At 63.9% G+C, this 19,061-nt stretch overlaps 1 protein-coding gene across 1 annotated transcript; it reads right to left on the reverse strand.

Annotated features, from left to right (window-relative positions):
• Positions 1-3,058: 3,058 nt before the first annotated feature.
• LOC142074963 (transmembrane protein 8B-like) lies at positions 3,059-9,512 on the reverse strand. Its single transcript, XM_075135971.1, has 13 exons — positions 9,338-9,512; positions 8,922-9,111; positions 8,100-8,307; positions 7,701-7,834; positions 7,307-7,566; positions 6,692-7,047; positions 6,272-6,368; positions 5,945-6,068; positions 4,426-4,568; positions 4,049-4,227; positions 3,814-3,960; positions 3,623-3,739; positions 3,059-3,394 (listed from the first exon to the last, which is right to left on the reverse strand). The coding sequence occupies exons 1-13, from the start codon at positions 9,510-9,512 to the stop codon at positions 3,059-3,061; spliced, it is 2,466 nt and encodes an 821-aa protein (XP_074992072.1).
• Between the last annotated feature and the right edge of the window lie 9,549 nt (positions 9,513-19,061).

Genomic DNA, 19,061 nt, shown 5'->3' on the forward strand with positions numbered 1-19,061 from the left:
ATCCGCCCTGAGCGTAGAGCCACAAGAGATAGAATTATTGGGGCTTGGCAAAATGGGTAATGAGTTTGATTGAACTGGGAATTATACGTTAGATTGTATTTGTATGTATTCTTGTGTGTGTACTATGTTATTGCAATGTGTGAAACGAATAATAGAAAAGCCAGTTAGCTTAGTGTTTGTTGTAAAAGAAAAAGGGGGAGATGTGGAGGAATCAATGTCTGAGAGTACAAGCAGTATCATAGCGTTGGTAAACAAGAAGCCATGGGAAGATGGGAAGCGAAAGAAGCCGTGGGAAAAAGGGAGATAAGAGGTGGCAGTTCATGGTTCTGAGGGCGTGACAAAGATAAGGAAATTAGCGGAAGAGTGTCGAGATGACCTTTGCTTGGGGGATGTACTGGGGAATTCTTTGAAGTGTATACGTGGCATAAAGTGAGGTATAAAAAGGTGCTTGTGCTGTATAATAAAGTTTTTTTTTTGTCTTCGTGCCCTCTCAGACGGAGTCCGTGTCCTTATTCGCCACACCCCCAAGGCTGTGCCAGCCTCCTGGGCAGAGGGACTGGCTTCTGCCCTGCTGGGGCTGGGGGAGGGGGGAAGCGGGGAGGGGGATTCCCAGCTCCCAGCAGGCAGCCTGTGAGCCCTGGGGGATGAGCTGGGCTGGCACAGAGTGCCTGGATCCCCTCCAGCGCTGCTTGGCCAGGCTCCCTCCCCGGCAGTGTGCTCAGCCGCTTGGCCTGTCCTTGAGATGAAAAATGCAGTCGTGGGTTTCATTAAAACAAGAGGGAGTGCTGAGCCGCCCCGGCAGCCTGGAGAAGCGGAGCCCAGCAGAGCCGGTGCGTGGCTCCTCCAGGCTTCCCCAGGCTGCTCTGCCGGCTAAACCTCCTGCCCACTTCTGTCAGGACACCCCGGGGGTCAGGACCTGCATGTGCCACCCTGTGGTGTCTGCCGTGGGGCAGGCCAGGGGCTGCGCAGCTGCTTGCAAGGGGAATGTGCATCCTGCCACGTGCTCGCTAGGCTCTGTTATTGCAGGTTCTACACAAACTCGGCAAGCTGTGGGTTTGTGCTTCAGCCCTGCAGCAGTGAGCCAGGGGATGCGGGAAGGGTAAGGATGCTGTGAGGAGTGCTGACCACTCCACAAAATCGGGGTGCTTGTGTGCAGGGCCACCTGTCGGGCTGGCGCGCACACCAGGGCGGCACAAGCCCTGTGCTCAGCACGCACCATGCTCCAGCGTGTTGCTGATGTGAAAGCTGAGCTCCTCGTTCTCTGGGGGCTGCTACTGCTGGGGGGATGCGATTGGACTTGGTGAAGTGAGAAACGTTTTTAATTAAAAAAATTAATCCTTAATCAGCCCCCTGGACCAGACAGGGCATTTGGCATGGCAGAGAAAGGGCTGGAGGGTGAGCTCTCAGGGGGAGGAGGGCGGTGGGTGCAGGTCCCCCAGCCCCCTTGCACAGTGACCGGGGCTCCTGCCCAGCTTCCCGGGCTGCCCAGCATGCCTCCACGCCAGGCTGGCTCCCTGCGGCCATTGCCCCCAGCACAGCCCAGAGATGCGGACAGCAAAGCCCTGAACATGCCGCCACCGCCATGGCCCTCGCCAGCTCACCCCTCCTTCTGCTCCTGCCTGTCCCATCCCCGCCGTCCCCTCCAGCCACCCCCACAGCCCCCCGAGCCCACCCCGCTCCGGCCTGCTGGGTCCCAGCTCCCAAGCAGCAGGTTTAATTAGATTGCAATCCTATTACAGAGCTGCCCACCCACAGTTGCTAATCCTGTTAGGCATCCAGTAAATCTCCCTGCGCTTGGGCTCTGTCCCTGTCGTACGGGGAGGGGGGCTTCTGGCGGGTGGCTCTGCTGAGTCAGGATGTGACCACTGGGATGCAGAGCTTTGCCTGGGGACTCACCCCCGAAGAACCCTGCGGGGTTGGGAAGAGCCTGCGGGGTTGGAGCAGTCCCCCGCAGGGGTGAGAAGGGGCAGTGGGGTTTCCCCTCTCCTCTCTGGTCCATCTTGCCCCCTTCGAGCTGCAGGGGCAGGGTGGAAATGCCCCGTCCTTGAGCCACATGCACAGCTCGGGTGTTTGCCACCACACCGCAGTCATCACCAGCTCAGGTGGGTGCTGAGCCCATGGGTCTGACCATCGGGGGGGATGAGGAACAGGGTCTGAGACAGGGTTGCCCCAACCAGATGGGGGGGTACAGGCCTTGCAATGCCCCCTCCCAGTGATGCTTAGTGCCCTGCAGAGACAGGGCAGCTGCTCATGGCTGGTGGCACCGACAGGGACACAGGGTTGCCACTCCACTGCTCCTGGGTGGGCGCACCCACGTGTGGGGCACCGAGGGGGGCTGATCCAGGCAGTGGGGTGACATGAATGGGGCTGTGAGCTGCTGGGGATGTGGCCCTTGCAGACAGTGCACTCTCAGCCCCGTGCATCGCCACAGCAGGCAGCACCGGGACCACTCCCCACTGGCAGCTTCCCCCAGGGCTATGGGCTCCCCACGGTCCTGCCAGCTTGGGAGGGACCCCGGCTGCCCTGGCACAGCATGGCTTCCTATGGGTCAGGCATTACAGCCATCCCACAAGAGCTCAGTACCACGGTGAAGTCCTCCCAGCTTTGCAGCCTGCCCTGCAGTGAGCCAAAAGGCTGGAGCCCCTGGCCCCCCACCTCTTGCCAGCCACCTTGCTCCATGCCGGAGCTGCGTCAGCCCCAGAGCAGCCCACCGCAGAGCAGGAGCTCTTGCCACAGGACCCTGAGCAAGAGCAGGAGTCTGTTGCCATTCCCTCCTCTGCACCCAGCCATGTCCCCTGGGCACCTCCATGGCCCTGCAAAGAGAGTGTGGCCCCAGCTCAGCCTCGAGCCCCCCCCAGCTCTGCACTGAACTGAGCCGCAGCAACTCCTGGAGACAAGTTCAACCAGGCTGTAATTGCAAGAACAGGGCGGCACGGGCGGCTGTGCACCCGCCCAGAGGAGTCCTGGCTCTCCTGGGATGGGTGGCCAGCAAAGAGAGAGGGTGCCGGGCCCCGCAGGGCTGCTGTCCATGACAGAGGAGTCCGGGCCGCCGATGGCATCAGCTGGTACAAATGCTGTTGATGGAGGCCATGGCTGGGTCAATGAGCCCCAGCTCCTCCTGTTCATTGATGCAGAGCTGGTACCCGCAGCCCTTGCGCCGGGGCAGAGGCCCCAGGCGCCTGCTGGGCTTGGCACGGGGTGGCAGCAGGAAGCCGATGCTGCCGGCGATGAGCAGGTGCCAGATGCTGTGGATGTAGAAGTAGTTCTCCTCCGTCTCCACAAAGGTGTAGAGCAGCATGGCAGCCACTGCAATCAGCGCTCCCGGGCACAGGTAGAAAGCCCAGCGCTTCCAGGTCGGCGGGTAGCAGTGGCGGCGCCGGATGGTGCGAGCCATCTGCGGTAGGGAAAGTGGGGGCTGGAAGAGGCAGCCCTTGCGGGGATGGGCATGGCCCCTCCGCTGTGGTGCCGTGTCCCCCACGAGCCAGGGAAGGCGGTTCATGGGAAGGGTGAAGGCAGCGGAGGGAAGATGCTGGCAGGGGAGTGGGACTGGATGGCTGGGCAGGACACGGAGTGCGGCCGGGATGGGGACATAAGGGAATGGGTGGGGACAGCATCTCCTTACCCAGGCAATGGCCATGATCCCTAAGGCGAAGAGGCTGGGCCCCAGCAGGTTCCAGAGCCCGTGGCGGTCCATCTGCAGAGCCATGGAGAGCAGCATGGCCCCCAGCAGGTACAGCACCTATGGGGCAGTGGGGCACATGTCAGGATGGGTCCCTTTTCTGGCCACCCTGCATGCTCCCTCCCCCCACTCGCCTGCTTGACCACGGGCTGGAGCCGAGCCATGGCGATGACGGTGACCCAGACGGACATGAGGGAGCCCAGGAAGTCGCAGAACTGCAGCACATCATACTCCATGATGCAGAACACCACAATGCCAGGCTGGTCACAGGCGTGGTAAAACTGGGGCGGGGGGGAAAGGGTGTGAGAGCCACCTCACACAGCCCCGGTCCATCGCCTGCCCCCCAGTTGCCCCCAACCCTGCACTCACAGTGGAGAAGAACATGGTGAAGATGTAGATGGCGGCTTCCAGGAGGTAGTGGCTGCGGACGGCGATGGCCACAGGAGGCACGAACATGACATTGCTGAGGCACAGCAGCAGCGTGGAGAGGAGCTGGAAGCCGTAGGAGAAAGCCTCAGCGTTGTCCGTGCAGCCCCAGCCATTCCAGCCTGTGGCCAGGGAGAACTGCCATTACCCCTGCAGCACCTACAGTGGCTGGGGAGGGAGCAGGGAAGCCCCTTTCCAGCACCCTGCGGAAAGCTGGCGCAGGAGGACTAATGGGGTGCACAACCCCCAGGGAGGAGGGGAGGATGCCGGGGGGGTCCCCAGGTGCAGTGGGCACCATGGGTGCCTGGGGAAGCTCTCACCAGCTTTGCACTCGCAGGCGGCATACAGGTAGTTGTTGGTGCGCAGCAGCTTGCACTGGCCGTAGATGCCACAGTCATTGATGCAGGGCGAGAGGTAGGCACGCAGGTACACCTCGGCCGTCACGTTGGTGCAAGGCTCGAACCTGCAGCGCAGGAGAAGGAGGTCAGCCCTCGCCCTGCGCCCCTCGAGCAGCTCCTACCTCCACCAGAAGCACCCACCACATCCAGACATTGCTGATGATGGGAGACCCAGGGACTCAGCAAGCGCGGAAATGAGCTGCTTTGGTGCTACACGTGGCAGCTCAGAGCTGGTCCCCAAGGATCTTTGCGCTGCAATTGTCTGTGCCAGGCTGGGTGAGCAGGAGGAACATGGCCACGCTTAGACCCACTTTGCCTTTAGCAATGCACTCAGCTGGCTCCTATTTCGTCTGGATTTTGCTGTGCAAACACCGTGCTTTGCAATGCCTGCGTGTGACCGTGTCATGGAAGGACCAACCGCAACTGGCAACTCAGCATGAACTAGAAACACAGCGGAGGAGTCAGAGCAGGCACACCACCCCCGCTGCCCTGCGCCTCCCATGCACACAGTTCTGGGCACACCCAGCACCTCAGCAGCCTCCAGCATGCAGGAGCACAGACAGGCCCACATCTGGACAGCATGCACAGAGTGCTGCCTGTGCACACGCAGGCACCCCAACATGCACAAACATGTACACAGCACCATCTGCACACATGCACAGGGCACGTCTACACGTGTGTCTGCTGTTCCTGCGTGTGTTCATGCAGCCAAATCTGCACACACACACAAAGAACACGCACAGCCCTGTCTGCTTGCACAAACCCAAACACGCATGCGGTGCTGTCTGCATGCATGCACCAAATGTGCATGCAGCACCATCCGCATGCATGCACCAAACACCCAGTGCTGTCTGCATGCATGCACTGAACACACACAGAGCACCATCTGCACGGCACAGAGCCCCACATGGACTCTCACATGTACAGACACACGCACACAACAACCCCTCTCCTCCGCAGGACTCTTGGGCAGGCACACAGGCCAGGAGCAGAGTTGCAGACACGGAACCGGTCCCTGGAGATGCTGAGTGGAGCAGGGGCACAGCAGCCTGACCAGGGCTGCCCCCTCATACACACAGCCAAGCCTTGTCCTCACAGTGACAGCCCGGTCCCCTCCCAGGCACAGGTACAGATGGGCACTGCCGCAGAGACAGGCAGGCACCAACAGATGCACGGCGTTTGCAAGCTGACAGGCGCTTCCTAACCAAGAGACAGAGGGAAGAGCCGTGGGGACCCACAGATGGTCAGGCAGGTGCAAGCTAGAGCCATCCATGCCCATGCAGGCACTCACACAGTGACACACAGCCCACAAAGCCACATGAGCGGTGACATGCTGGGCGAGGACCAGGTACACCCACGGACCCACAGCACACATGGATGCAGGCCATGGCGGGGATGTCCCCTCTGGGCACGCAGGGAGGGGACATGCTGGGGCTCTTACCCGTGCTCCGTGGCACAGAGTGAGCGCAGGCTCAGGTACCAGCTGCCCGTCTGGGGGTAGGGAATCCGCAGGCGGCTGAGGCTGGCTGTGGCATTGACAGAGAGCAGGAAGCCTGCCAGGGACTCTGCAGGCAGGGAAAGCTCCGGGTGAGCAGGGCAGGGGGCAGCCCCTTCCCCTGGGCAGAGCTGGGATAGGGCGCCCTGTGCCAGGCTCCAGGGCCAGATGCCCCCATGGTCTCTGCCTTCTCCCACTCAGCCTCTCACTGGACACGTGGGGGGGTGTGACCCCCATGGCCACGGCAGGATGGACATGCACAGCCCAGCCTACCTGTCTTGCAGGTGACTGATGCGTTGTCACTGGACATCAGCGGGACTTCATGGTTCAGACACCCGAACACTGTCGCGTTCTCACCACACAGGGAGCTCTGATGGCAGAGGAGGAGATAGCCCTAAACCAGTGCCAGGGATGTCCCCTGCTCTGACAGCACCCAGCTCGCGGCACACCACCTAGCAGTGTCTTAACCCACTGCCCATCACCTAAGAACACCCCAAATCCAGGCCATCATCCTGCCCTTAGAGCACCCTAATCTGTGCTCTATCACCCAAGAGCTCCCAAACCATGGCCCATGACCCAAGAGCACCCCAAATCCTGTCCCTTGCCTTGCTGCAGCCCCAACATCACCCATCTCCCAGCCCGCCCCCCCCCAGGCTGCCCTGCCCCGTCTGGGGCGCAGTGTGGCCACCTCACCACATTGAGCCGCAGCTCCAGGTTGAGCACCCCACCACTGTCCAGCACCGGTAGGAGGCTGATGACGAAGACAGCGGGGTGGTCAGGTGGCACTGACACGTTGGGCCCAAAGAAGATGTAGAAGTGGACGGAGAAGGTGTCCAGCTCATTGCGCAGTGTGGGGTGGACTGGCCAGCACCGCTTGCTGGTGGGCGAGGCAGTGGGGATGGGGACTGGGTGCTTTGTGCCGTTGGGGCTGGCGGGCAGAGGGCTGTCCCCCAGTGCCAGCCCACCCACGGAGCCGAAGGAGTGGGTCATGTTCATGGAGGCACTGGAGGGCAGGAAGGGTGGACGGGCCAGGCTGGGTCGGGAGCAGTCTGGAGGGCAGAGCTGTCAGCCTGGGCACCACACAGCCCCTCCAGCCCCCTCTTAGCTCCCACCTCCCCTTCTTGCCCACCACTCACCTGCATCTGCAACCCAGCCCCAATGCCTCCCAGTGTCCCCATCCCAGCAGAGCTGGGTATCACCCCGCACCCAGCTGGGGCCAGATCCTGCAGGCATCCTTTGCCCCCCCACCAGTCACCCAAGCAGAGTCAAGACCATGCCCCCCACCCAGACCTCCCCATGCACCCTCACCTGTGAGCTGCACGGTGACCTGGAAGGAGACGGTGCCCGGCACCCTAGGGTGTTTCTCCACCAGCACGTAGTACCAGTGCTGCCAGAAGGGCAGGTCCAGTGCCAGCTGGCAGGGAGTGTGCTCCCGGCAGTCCAGCGCCGTGGAGTTGTGCAAGGGGGGAGCCTTGGCCCGCACACGCAGCCAGAGTGGGCAGCCCTCGGCCCCATGGCACCGCAGCACCTCCACCAGCACGCGCGACGTGTAGCTGGGCACAAACACCCTGCGGGACAGTGGTGTCAGGACCTGCCCCTCAGCATGGACCAACAGGGCTGGGGAGGCAAGCCAGAGGGATGGGGCACCCTAAGCTCCCCACCCTAGGGATGCCTCCTCCTTAAGAGACCCTCTCGCACTCACTTGTAGAGGCAGGAGCGGTTGTGGGGGGCCATGCTCTGCTCGGTGACGTAACCGGGGTACAGCACGGCAATGTTCACCAGGCGCTGCACAATGAGCTGTGGCTGGAAGAGATACTGGCACTCCTCGTAGAGCCCCTGCACCAGCAGGACAGTCAACACGGGGCGGGGGGGACCGGCCGCACAGAGCCACCATCCCCCAGCTGCGGACCCCGCACCGCGGCAAAGGGTTGGGATGCAGTCTGCCCAGGTGTCCTCCATCCAGATGTGCCCAGGACCCCCACCAAGAGATGTGGTAGTCCTCCTGCCCCCCATGTGCCCCACTTGGGACACCTGCCCCAGGCATTGCCAGCAGAGCCCTGCAGCAAGCCCTGCCACTCCACCGTCCCCCCAAGCCCTTCACCTTGACAGAGATCTTGCCCTCATCTTTGGGCAAGTGGGCAGCCAGGAACCAGTCCCCGGGCAGTGGGCTGGTGACATTGAACACCCCCGTGGTGCGGTTGGGCAGGGTCCAGGTGAGGGTCAGTGCGAAGGAGCCAGGGACAGCCGTGTCCCTGGGGAAGTGCGTGTGCAGCGGGTTAATGACGGAGGGAGCCCCTGAGCGGAAATACCTGCAGGAGAGACAGCAATTAGCAGGGCACAGGCTGGGCATCGTGGCAGGGCCAGCCTGCCCTACACGTGGAGGTCTGTCCTCCATGCTATTAGGAAGTTCAAAGACATGATGGGGAAGCCGTCTGTAAGCTGGGACCTTGCTGGAGATTGTGAGCTTCCCTGGGTGGGTGTTCAAGCAAAACTGTTCATGTATGAGATGCACAAAAGAGTGGAGCCTGCAATGGTCCTGGGAAGATGAATCATGGGGGGTGAGTGTGTGCGCATGTGTGTGTGTGTGTGAATGTATGTGCATATATCACAGAATCATAGAATCATAGAATCGTTTAGGTTGGAAAAGACCTCTAAGATCATCAAGTCCAACCGTTAACTTAGCACTGCCAAGTCCACCACTAAACCATGTCCCTAAGCACCACATCTACATGCCTATGTGCATGTGTATGCATGAGTGCCCCTCTGCATGTGTGCATGCATGTACATACATGCACAAGTGCATGTGCAAGCAAGAAGCAGACAAGAGCAGGCAGGCTCCAAGGCAAGTCCAGGCAGGGGGCAGCAGGGGCAGGCAGAGGCAGGCAGGAAGGAAGGAAACAGACAGGGCAGGCTGCTTACTCACACGGTGATGCTACGGTCTGGGCATTGGTCCCCGAAGGTGCCACCCTGCTCCTTGAAGGTGATGAGGTTCCAGACAGCGATGACTGTGTCCTCGGGGATGTGGAAGTGGAAGAGCTCAATGCTGGCAAAGGAGCGGAAGGGGCTGAGCTTGCGTGGTGTGCGGGTGAAGTAGTTGGTCACGAAGAGCCCATCTGCAGAGGAGACCCAAGGGGCTCTCAGCAGGGTGGGGGGCTGGGGGGGTGCAGCACCCCTGCCAGACCAAGCCCACCCAGGATCTGAACATGCCCCAAAACCAGCAGCCCGGAGGCAGGAGGGGCTGGGACTGTGCCATTTCAGTGTGTCCCCAGGGCTGACGTCAGCTGTCCCAGCTGCGTCTCCCAGCCCTGGCACAGTCTGCATCATCGTGCCCGGTTCAACATTGCCTCAAGCCCAGTTCCTGGAACTGTGGGCACTCATCCTCTGGAACCTGAGGAGCCCTTGGCCCTGGCTGCTCAGGCTCTGCCCAGGTGCAGCCCACCTCTTTCAACTCATCATCTTCTTCAGTGAGGATCTGCTCCCCACATTTTACCTGTAATAAAGGGCCATTCCCCATGGCTCCAGCTCTGCCCCAACAGGTCAGCTCCCACAGGGACACACAGATTCCCCCCTTCTCTGCCTGCCAAGGAGGCTCAGCACAGAGCCCATCATAAACCGCAGAGTCCCACCCTAGAGCCACGAGAAGGAGGAGCAAGCAGTGCACTTCCTGCACAGCCTCCCAGCTCTCCCGTGGTTTGTGGAGGAGAAATGGTGCACATATGTGTGCACGTATGTGGGTGCTGTCTGCATGTATGGCAAAGTGGAGGCATGCCCACCCACATGCATGGGTACGCGTGGCTGTGCACAGCCCCATGTCTGCAAGACACTTCCTGCAAGCCCACAGTGCTCACTGGGGCCACATCTCCCTGCCCAACTGTCTGACAGTTTGATTTCCAGGGATTTCCAGGAGCCCCGGCAGCAGAGAGGCAGCCACTTCCTTGGCACAGTGGAGACAAGGGAGACCTGGTCTCCAGACAGCAGCTGTAACTTCACCCTACCATTGCCACACTTCCCCAGTGCCAGCCTGGGAGACCCATCCATTATTCCCTAGAGATGCACCAAGGATGAGATGCACCTCCCTACAAGCTGCTGGCAAGGGGGATGCCAGCAGAGGATGGGCTGGAAACAGGGCTGTGCCCAGGAGGACTCATCCAGTGGGGAGTGGGATAGCTGAGAAGAAGGGCTGCTTTGCACAGTGTGCACCTGGATGGGAGTGCATGCATGTGCTTGTGCGCACGTGTGTTTGTGCTGCGTGTGTGCAGCCCCAGCCAGCTGTACACTGACATGCATCTGCTCTCTTGCCTGGAACAAAGGCAGCTCCCCCTCCCCTTTGCTGCCAGCCAACACAAGCCAGGCATGAAATACCTGTCTCAGTGCAAGAGCACCCGATCCCAATTTCCACACTATGAACCACCAAGCCACTCCACAGCTCCCCTCCCCACGTGGGGACAGTGACCTGGCAGGGGACCCCAGGGAGGAGAGGATGTTGAATGCAACTCCAGGAGATGGCATGGGGGAAAGCACTTGGAGCCTCCCGGTCCCAGCGCGGTTCCCCATGCCCACTTGCCCGAGGCAAGGCAGGGGGAGCCAGCTGCAGGGAGAGGGTCAGACTGAAGCCCCGTGGCGGTGTGGCCAGAGCACAGGGGAAGGTGCTGGAGGACGGAGCGGGATTTCCTATTCATAGAGGGGGGAAAGCAAGTGCCACTCTGCCCCAGGCCAGCAACCGGAGCCGCGGGACCCCCCCGCTCCGGGACCACAGCCCCAGGTCGCGGCCGGTGGACAGCACCGCGGACAGCTCCCGCGGCCGCCCCACCGCTGCCCCATAGGGGCCCCCGCCCTGCAGCCCGGCCCCGCGGCACGGGCAGCCCCCGGCCAGCTGCCCCCCCTCCCCAGGGGATGCCCCCTCCACACCCTCGTGTACCCCCCCGCAGCCCCGTCTCCAAGCCAGCTCCCGTGCCCCATAGCACACTCATCGTCTCACATAGTCCCGCCGGTGTCCCCCCCGCACATCCCGATGCCTCGCTGCGCACACATCCCCCTCCCTGCAGGCTGTCCATCCCCGCTGCCCCACTGCATGCGCACAGCCCTCTGCCCTGGGGACCCGCTGCATCTGCAGCCTCCCGGACCCACTGCCCATGCACCTGCCCCCCCCGGGTGTTCCACTGCATGTGCACTGCCTGTGTCCTCCTGGCACACACACCTCTGTGCCCCACTGCACATTTATCTCCATGCCCCAATGCATGGGTACCCCATGCCCCACAGCATGCTTATCGTCATGCCCCACTGCACGCACATCCTTGCGCCCCATTGCATAGGCATCTGTTACCCTCTGCACATGCATCTCCATGCCCCATTATGCAAACACCCCATTGCACACGCGTCTGCCCCATCGCACATGCACCTCCTGCCCCATTGCACACACACCCCACACCCAACTGGGCACACCTCTGTGCCTTGTTGCACATGTACCCCAAACCCCACTGCATGCACACCCCATCCCTTGTTGCACAGACTCACCATGTCCCATTGCATGTGCATCCTGCATCCCATAGCAGGCAGACACTGCGCCCCACTGCACACACACCCCTGTGCTCCATTCTCACCCACCCCCTGACCCATTGCGTGCACACCCCACATCCCATTGCTCGTGTACCTCATACCCATCGAAAGCATATCCCTGTGCCCCACTACACAAGCACCCCATGCCCCACAGCACATGCACTCTGCACCCCATTGCATGTGTACCTCATTCCCATTGCACAAGCACTCCTGTGCCCCGTTAATGTGCATCCCTGTGCCCCATTGCACATGCACCCTCTGCCCCACTGATCATGCACCCCGTGCTCCGTTCATGTGCACTCCTGCACCCCATCCCATACTCGGCCCTGTGCCCCGTCGCATGTGTGCCCTACACCCGTTGCACGCACACCCCCCCGCGCCCCCGGCCCCGCGGCACTCACCGGCGGGCGGCGGCAGGAGGAGGAGCGGCATGAGCAGCAGGGGGAGGCGGAGGAGGAGGGCGAGCAGCCGCCGCTGGCCGCCGCCCCGCCGGCCCATGCCGCCGCGCCGGCTGCCGTGGGGCGCGCACCGCCAGCAGCCCCGCCGCGCGCCACCGCCCATGACGTCACTCACCCCGCCCCCGGGGCCGCCCCCGCGCGACCATTGGCCCCGACTCGCGTCACTCCCTAGCGGCAGCGCACCGCCCCCCCGCACCGCCCCGTTCTTCCCGGGGTGGCCCCGCCGCTGCTCGGGGCACCGGGGGACAGGCACACGGGCAGGGACGGGGATACGGGCTGGGGGACAGGGACCTGAGGCTGGGGACAGGGATATAGGCTGGGGGACAAGACAAGACATGGGGCTGGGGACAGGCTGGTGGACAGGGATACGGGCTGGGGACTAGGATATGGGCTGGGGACAGAGACACGGACTGGGGACAGGGACATAGTCTGGGGCAGGGATACGGGGCTGGGGGACAGGGACACAGGCTGGGGGACAGGCACTGGGGCACAGGGATATGGGGTTGGGGACAGGGACACAGGCTGGGGGACAGGGACCTGGGGACAAGGATACAGGCTGGGGACAGGGATACAGGGCTGGGGGACAGGGACACGGGCTGGGGGACAGGCACTGGGGCACAGGGATATGGGGTTGGGGACAGGGACACAGGCTGGGGGACAGGGACCTGGGGACAAGGATACAGGCTGGGGAAAGGGATACGGGGCTGGGGGACAGGGACACGGGCTGGGGTCAGGCACTGGGGCACAGGGATATGGGGTTGGGGACAGGGAAACAGGCTGGGGGACAGGGACCTGGGGACAAGGATACAGGCTGGGGACAGGGATACGGGGCTGGGGGACAGGGACACGGGCTGGGGGACAGGCACTGGGGCACAGGGATATGGGGTTGGGGACAGGGACCTGGGGACAAGGATACAGGCTGGGGACAGGGATACGGGGCTGGGGGACAGGGACACGGGCTGGGGGACAGGCACTGGGGCACAGGGATATGGGGTTGGGGACAGGGACACAGGCTGGGGGACAGGGACCTGGGGACAAGGATACAGGCTGGGGACAGGGATACGGGGCTGGGGGACAGGGACACGGGCTGGGGGACAGGCACTGGGGCACAGGGATATGGGGTTGGGGACAGGGACCTGGGGACAAGGATACAGGCTGGGGACAGGGATACGGGGCTGGGGGACAGGCACTGGGGCACAGGGATATGGGGTTGGGGACAGGGACACAGGCTGGGGGACAGGGACCTGGGGACAAGGATACAGGCTGGGGACAGGGATACGGGGCTGGGGGACAGGGACACAGGCGGGGGGACAGGCACTGGGGCACAGGGATATGGGGTTGGGGACAGGGACCTGGGACAAGGATACAGGCTGGGGACAGGGATACGGGGCTGGGGGACAGGGACACAGGCTGGGGGACAGGCACTGGGGCACAGGGATATGGGGTTGGGGACAGGGACACAGGCTGGGGGACAGGGACCTGGGGACAAGGATACAGGCTGGGGACAGGGATACGGGGCTGGGGGACAGGGACACAGGCTGGGGGACAGGCACTGGGGCACAGGGATATGGGGTTGGGGACAGAGACACAGCCTGGGGGACAGGGACCTGGGGACAAGGATACAGGCTGGGGACAGGGATACGGGGCTGGGGGACAGGGACACGGGCTGGGGGACAGGCACTGGGGCACAGAGATATGGGGTTGGGGACAGGGACCTGGGGACAAGGATACAGGCTGGGGACAGGGATACGGGGCTGGGGGACAGGGACACAGGCTGGGGGACAGGCACTGGGGCACAGGGATATGGGGTTGGGGACAGGGACACAGGCTGGGGGACAGGGACCTGGGGACAAGGATACAGGCTGGGGACAGGGACCTGGGGACAAGGATACAGGCTGGGGACAGGGATACGGGGCTGGGGGACAGGGACACGGGCTGGGGGACAGGCACTGGGGCACAGGGATTATGGGGTTGGGGACAGGGACCTGGGGACAAGGATACAGGCTGGGGACAGGGATACGGGGCTGGGGGACAGGGACACAGGCTGGGGTCAGGCACTGGGGCACAGGGATATGGGGTTGGGGACAGGGACACAGGCTGGGGGACAGGGACCTGGGGACAAGGATACAGGCTGGGGACAGGGATACGGGGCTGGGGGACAGGGACACGGGCTGGGGGACAGGCACTGGGGCACAGGGATATGGGGTTGGGGACAGGGACACAGGCTGGGGGACAGGGACCTGGGGACAAGGATACAGGCTGGGGACAGGGATACGGGGCTGGGGGACAGGGACACAGGCTGGGGGACAGGCACTGGGGCACAGGGATATGGGGTTGGGGACAGGGACACAGGCTGGGGGACAGGGACCTGGGGACAAGGATACAGGCTGGGGACAGGGATACGGGGCTGGGGGACAGGGACACGGGCTGGGGGACAGGCACTGGGGCACAGGGATATGGGGTTGGGGACAGGGACCTGGGGACAAGGATACAGGCTGGGGACAGGGATACGGGGCTGGGGGACAGGCACTGGGGCACAGGGATATGGGGTTGGGGACAGGGACACAGGCTGGGGGACAGGGACCTGGGGACAAGGATACAGGCTGGGGACAGGGATACGGGGCTGGGGGACAGGGACACAGGCTGGGGGACAGGCACTGGGGCTCAGGGATATGGGGTTGGGGACAGGGACCTGGGACAAGGATACAGGCTGGGGGCAGGGGTACGGGGCTGGGGGACAGGGACACAGGCTGGGGGACAGGCACTGGGGCACAGGGATATGGGGTTGGGGACAGGGACACAGGCTGGGGGACAGGGACCTGGGGACAAGGATACAGGCTGGGGACAGGGATACGGGGCTGGGGGACAGGGACACAGGCTGGGGGACAGGCACTGGGGCACAGGGATATGGGGTTGGGGACAGAGACACAGCCTGGGGGACAGGGACCTGGGGACAAGGATACAGGCTGGGGACAGGGATACGGGGCTGGGGGACAGGGACACGGGCTGGGGGACAGGCACTGGGGCACAGAGATATGGGGTTGGGGACAGGGACCTGGGGACAAGGATACAGGCTGGGGACAGGGATACGGGGCTGGGGGACAGGGACACGGGCTGGGGGACAGGCACTGGGGCACAGGGATATGGGGTTGGGGACAGGGACACAGGCTGGGGGACAGGGACCTGGGGACAAGGATACAGGCTGGGGACAGGGATACGGGGCTGGGGGACAGGGACACGGGCTGGGGGACAGGCACTGGGGCACAGGGATATGGGGTTGGGGACAGGGACCTGGGGACAAGGATACAGGCTGGGGACAGGGATACGGGGCTGGGGGACAGGGACACGGGCTGGGGGACAGGCACTGGGGCACAGGGATTATGGGGTTGGGGACAGGGACCTGGGGACAAGGATACAGGCTGGGGACAGGGATACGGGGCTGGGGGACAGGGACACGGGCTGGGGTCAGGCACTGGGGCACAGGGATATGGGGTTGGGGACAGGGACACAGGCTGGGGTTGGGGACAGGGACCTGGGGACAAGGATACAGGCTGGGGACAGGGATACGGGGCTGGGGGACAGGGACACGGGCTGGGGGACAGGCACTGGGGCACAGGGATATGGGGTTGGGGACAGGGACACAGGCTGGGGGACAGGGACCTGGGGACAAGGATACAGGCTGGGGACAGGGATACGGGGCTGGGGGACAGGGACACAGGCTGGGGGACAGGCACTGGGGCACAGGGATATGGGGTTGGGGACAGGGACACAGGCTGGGGGACAGGGACCTGGGGACAAGGATACAGGCTGGGGACAGGGATACGGGGCTGGGGGACAGGGACACGGGCTGGGGGACAGGCACTGGGGCACAGGGATATGGGGTTGGGGACAGGGACACAGGCTGGGGGACAGGGACCTGGGGACAAGGATACAGGCTGGGGACAGGGATACGGGGCTGGGGGACAGGGACACGGGCTGGGGGACAGGCACTGGGGCACAGGGATATGGGGTTGGGGACAGGGACCTGGGGACAAGGATACAGGCTGGGGACAGGGATACGGGGCTGGGGGACAGGGACACGGCCTGGGGGACAGGCACTGGGGCACAGGGATATGGGGTTGGGGACAGGGACACAGGCTGGGGGACAGGGACCTGGGGACAAGGATACAGGCTGGGGACAGGGATACGGGGCTGGGGGACAGGGACACGGGCTGGGGGACAGGCACTGGGGCACAGGGATATGGGGTTGGGGACAGGGACACAGGCTGGGGGACAGGGACCTGGGGACAAGGATACAGGCTGGGGACAGGGATACGGGGCTGGGGGACAGGGACACGGGCTGGGGGACAGGCACTGGGGCACAGGGATATGGGGTTGGGGACAGGGACCTGGGGACAAGGATAGAGGCTGGGGACAGGGATACGGGGCTGGGGGACAGGGACACGGCCTGGGGGACAGGCACTGGGGCACAGGGATATGGGGTTGGGGACAGGGACACAGGCTGGGGGACAGGGACCTGGGGACAAGGATACAGGCTGGGGACAGGGATATCGGGCTGGGGGACAGGGACACGGGCTGGGGGACAGGCACTGGGGCACAGGGATATGGGGTTGGGGACAGGGACACAGGCTAGGGGACAGGGACCTGGGGACAAGGATACAGGCTGGGGACAGGGATACGGGGCTGGGGGACAGGGACACGGCCTGGGGGACAGGCACTGGGGCACAGGGATATGGGGTTGGGGACAGGGACACAGGCTGGGGGACAGGGACCTGGGGACAAGGATACAGGCTGGGGACAGGGATACGGGGCTGGGGGACAGGGACACGGGCTGGGGGACAGGCACTGGGGCACAGGGATATGGGGTTGGGGACAGGGACACAGGCTGGGGGACAGGGACCTGGGGACAAGGATACAGGCTGGGGACAGGGATACGGGGCTGGGGGACAGGGACACAGGCTGGGGGACAGGCACTGGGGCACAGGGATATGGGGTTGGGGACAGGGACCTGGGGACAAGGATACAGGCTGGGGACAGGGATACGGGGCTGGGGGACAGCGACACAGGCTGGGGGACAGGCACTGGGGCACAGGGATATGGGGTTGGGGACAGGGACCTGGGGACAAGGATACAGGCTGGGGACAGGGATACGGGGCTGGGGGACAGGCACTGGGGCACAGGGATATGGGGTTGGGGACAGGGACACAGGCTGGGGGACACGGACCTGGGGACAAGGATACAGGCTGGGGACAGGGATACGGGGCTGGGGGACAGGGACACGGGCTGGGGGACAGGCACTGGGGCACAGGGATATGGCGTTGGGGACAGGGACACAGGCTGGGGGACAGGGACCTGGGGACAAGGATACAGGCTGGGGACAGGGATACGGGGCTGGGGGACAGGGACACGGGCTGGGGGACAGGCACTGGGGCACAGGGATATGGGGTTGGGGACAGGGACCTGGGGACAAGGATACAGGCTGGGGACAGGGATACGGGGCTGGGGGACAGGGACACGGGCTGGGGGACAGGCACTGGGGCACAGGGATATGGGGTTGGGGACAGGGAAACAGGCTGGGGGACAGGGACCTGGGGACAAGGATACAGGCTGGGGACAGGGATACGGGGCTGGGGGACAGGGACATGGGCTGGGGGACAGGCACTGGGGCACAGGGATATGGGGTTGGGGACAGGGACACAGGCTGGGGGACAGGGACCTGGGGACAAGGATACAGGCTGGGGACAGGGATACGGGGCTGGGGGACAGGGACACGGGCTGGGGGACAGGCACTGGGGCACAGGGATATGGGGTTGGGGACAGGGACCTGGGGACAAGGATACAGGCTGGGGACAGGGATACGGGGCTGGGAGACAGGGACACGGGCTGGGGGACAGGCACTGGGGCACAGGGATATGGGGTTGGGGACAGGGACACAGGCTGGGGGACAGGGACCTGGGGACAAGGATACAGGCTGGGGACAGGGATACGGGGCTGGGGGACAGGGACACGGGCTGGGGGACAGGCACTGGGGCACAGGGATATGGGGTTGGGGACAGAGACACAGGTTGGGGGACAGGGACCTGGGGACAAGGATACAGGCTGGGGACAGGGATACGGGGCTGGGGGACAGGGACACGGGCTGGGGGACAGGCACTGGGGCACAGGGATATGGGGTTGGGGACAGGGACCTGGGGACAAGGATACAGGCTGGGGACAGGGATACGGGGCTGGGGGACAGGCACTGGGGCACAGGGATATGGGGTTGGGGACAGGGACACAGGCTGGGGGACACGGACCTGGGGACAAGGATACAGGCTGGGGACAGGGATACGGGGCTGGGGGACAGGGACACGGGCTGGGGGACAGGCACTGGGGCACAGGGATATGGCGTTGGGGACAGGGACACAGGCTGGGGGACAGGGACCTGGGGACAAGGATACAGGCTGGGGACAGGGATACGGGGCTGGGGGACAGGGACACGGGCTGGGGGACAGGCACTGGGGCACAGGGATATGGGGTTGGGGACAGGGACCTGGGGACAAGGATACAGGCTGGGGACAGGGATACGGGGCTGGGGGACAGGGACACGGGCTGGGGGACAGGCACTGGGGCACAGGGATATGGGGTTGGGGACAGGGAAACAGGCTGGGGGACAGGGACCTGGGGACAAGGATACAGGCTGGGGACAGGGATACGGGGCTGGGGGACAGGGACATGGGCTGGGGGACAGGCACTGGGGCACAGGGATATGGGGTTGGGGACAGGGACACAGGCTGGGGGACAGGGACCTGGGGACAAGGATACAGGCTGGGGACAGGGATACGGGGCTGGGGGACAGGGACACGGGCTGGGGGACAGGCACTGGGGCACAGGGATATGGGGTTGGGGACAGGGACCTGGGGACAAGGATACAGGCTGGGGACAGGGATACGGGGCTGGGGGACAGGGACACGGGCTGGGGGACAGGCACTGGGGCACAGGGATATGGGGTTGGGGACAGGGACACAGGCTGGGGGACAGGGACCTGGGGACAAGGATACAGGCTGGGG

This window comes from Calonectris borealis, chromosome W, assembly GCF_964195595.1.
Source record: "Calonectris borealis chromosome W, bCalBor7.hap1.2, whole genome shotgun sequence".
NCBI classification, from domain to species: Eukaryota; Metazoa; Chordata; class Aves; order Procellariiformes; family Procellariidae; genus Calonectris; species Calonectris borealis.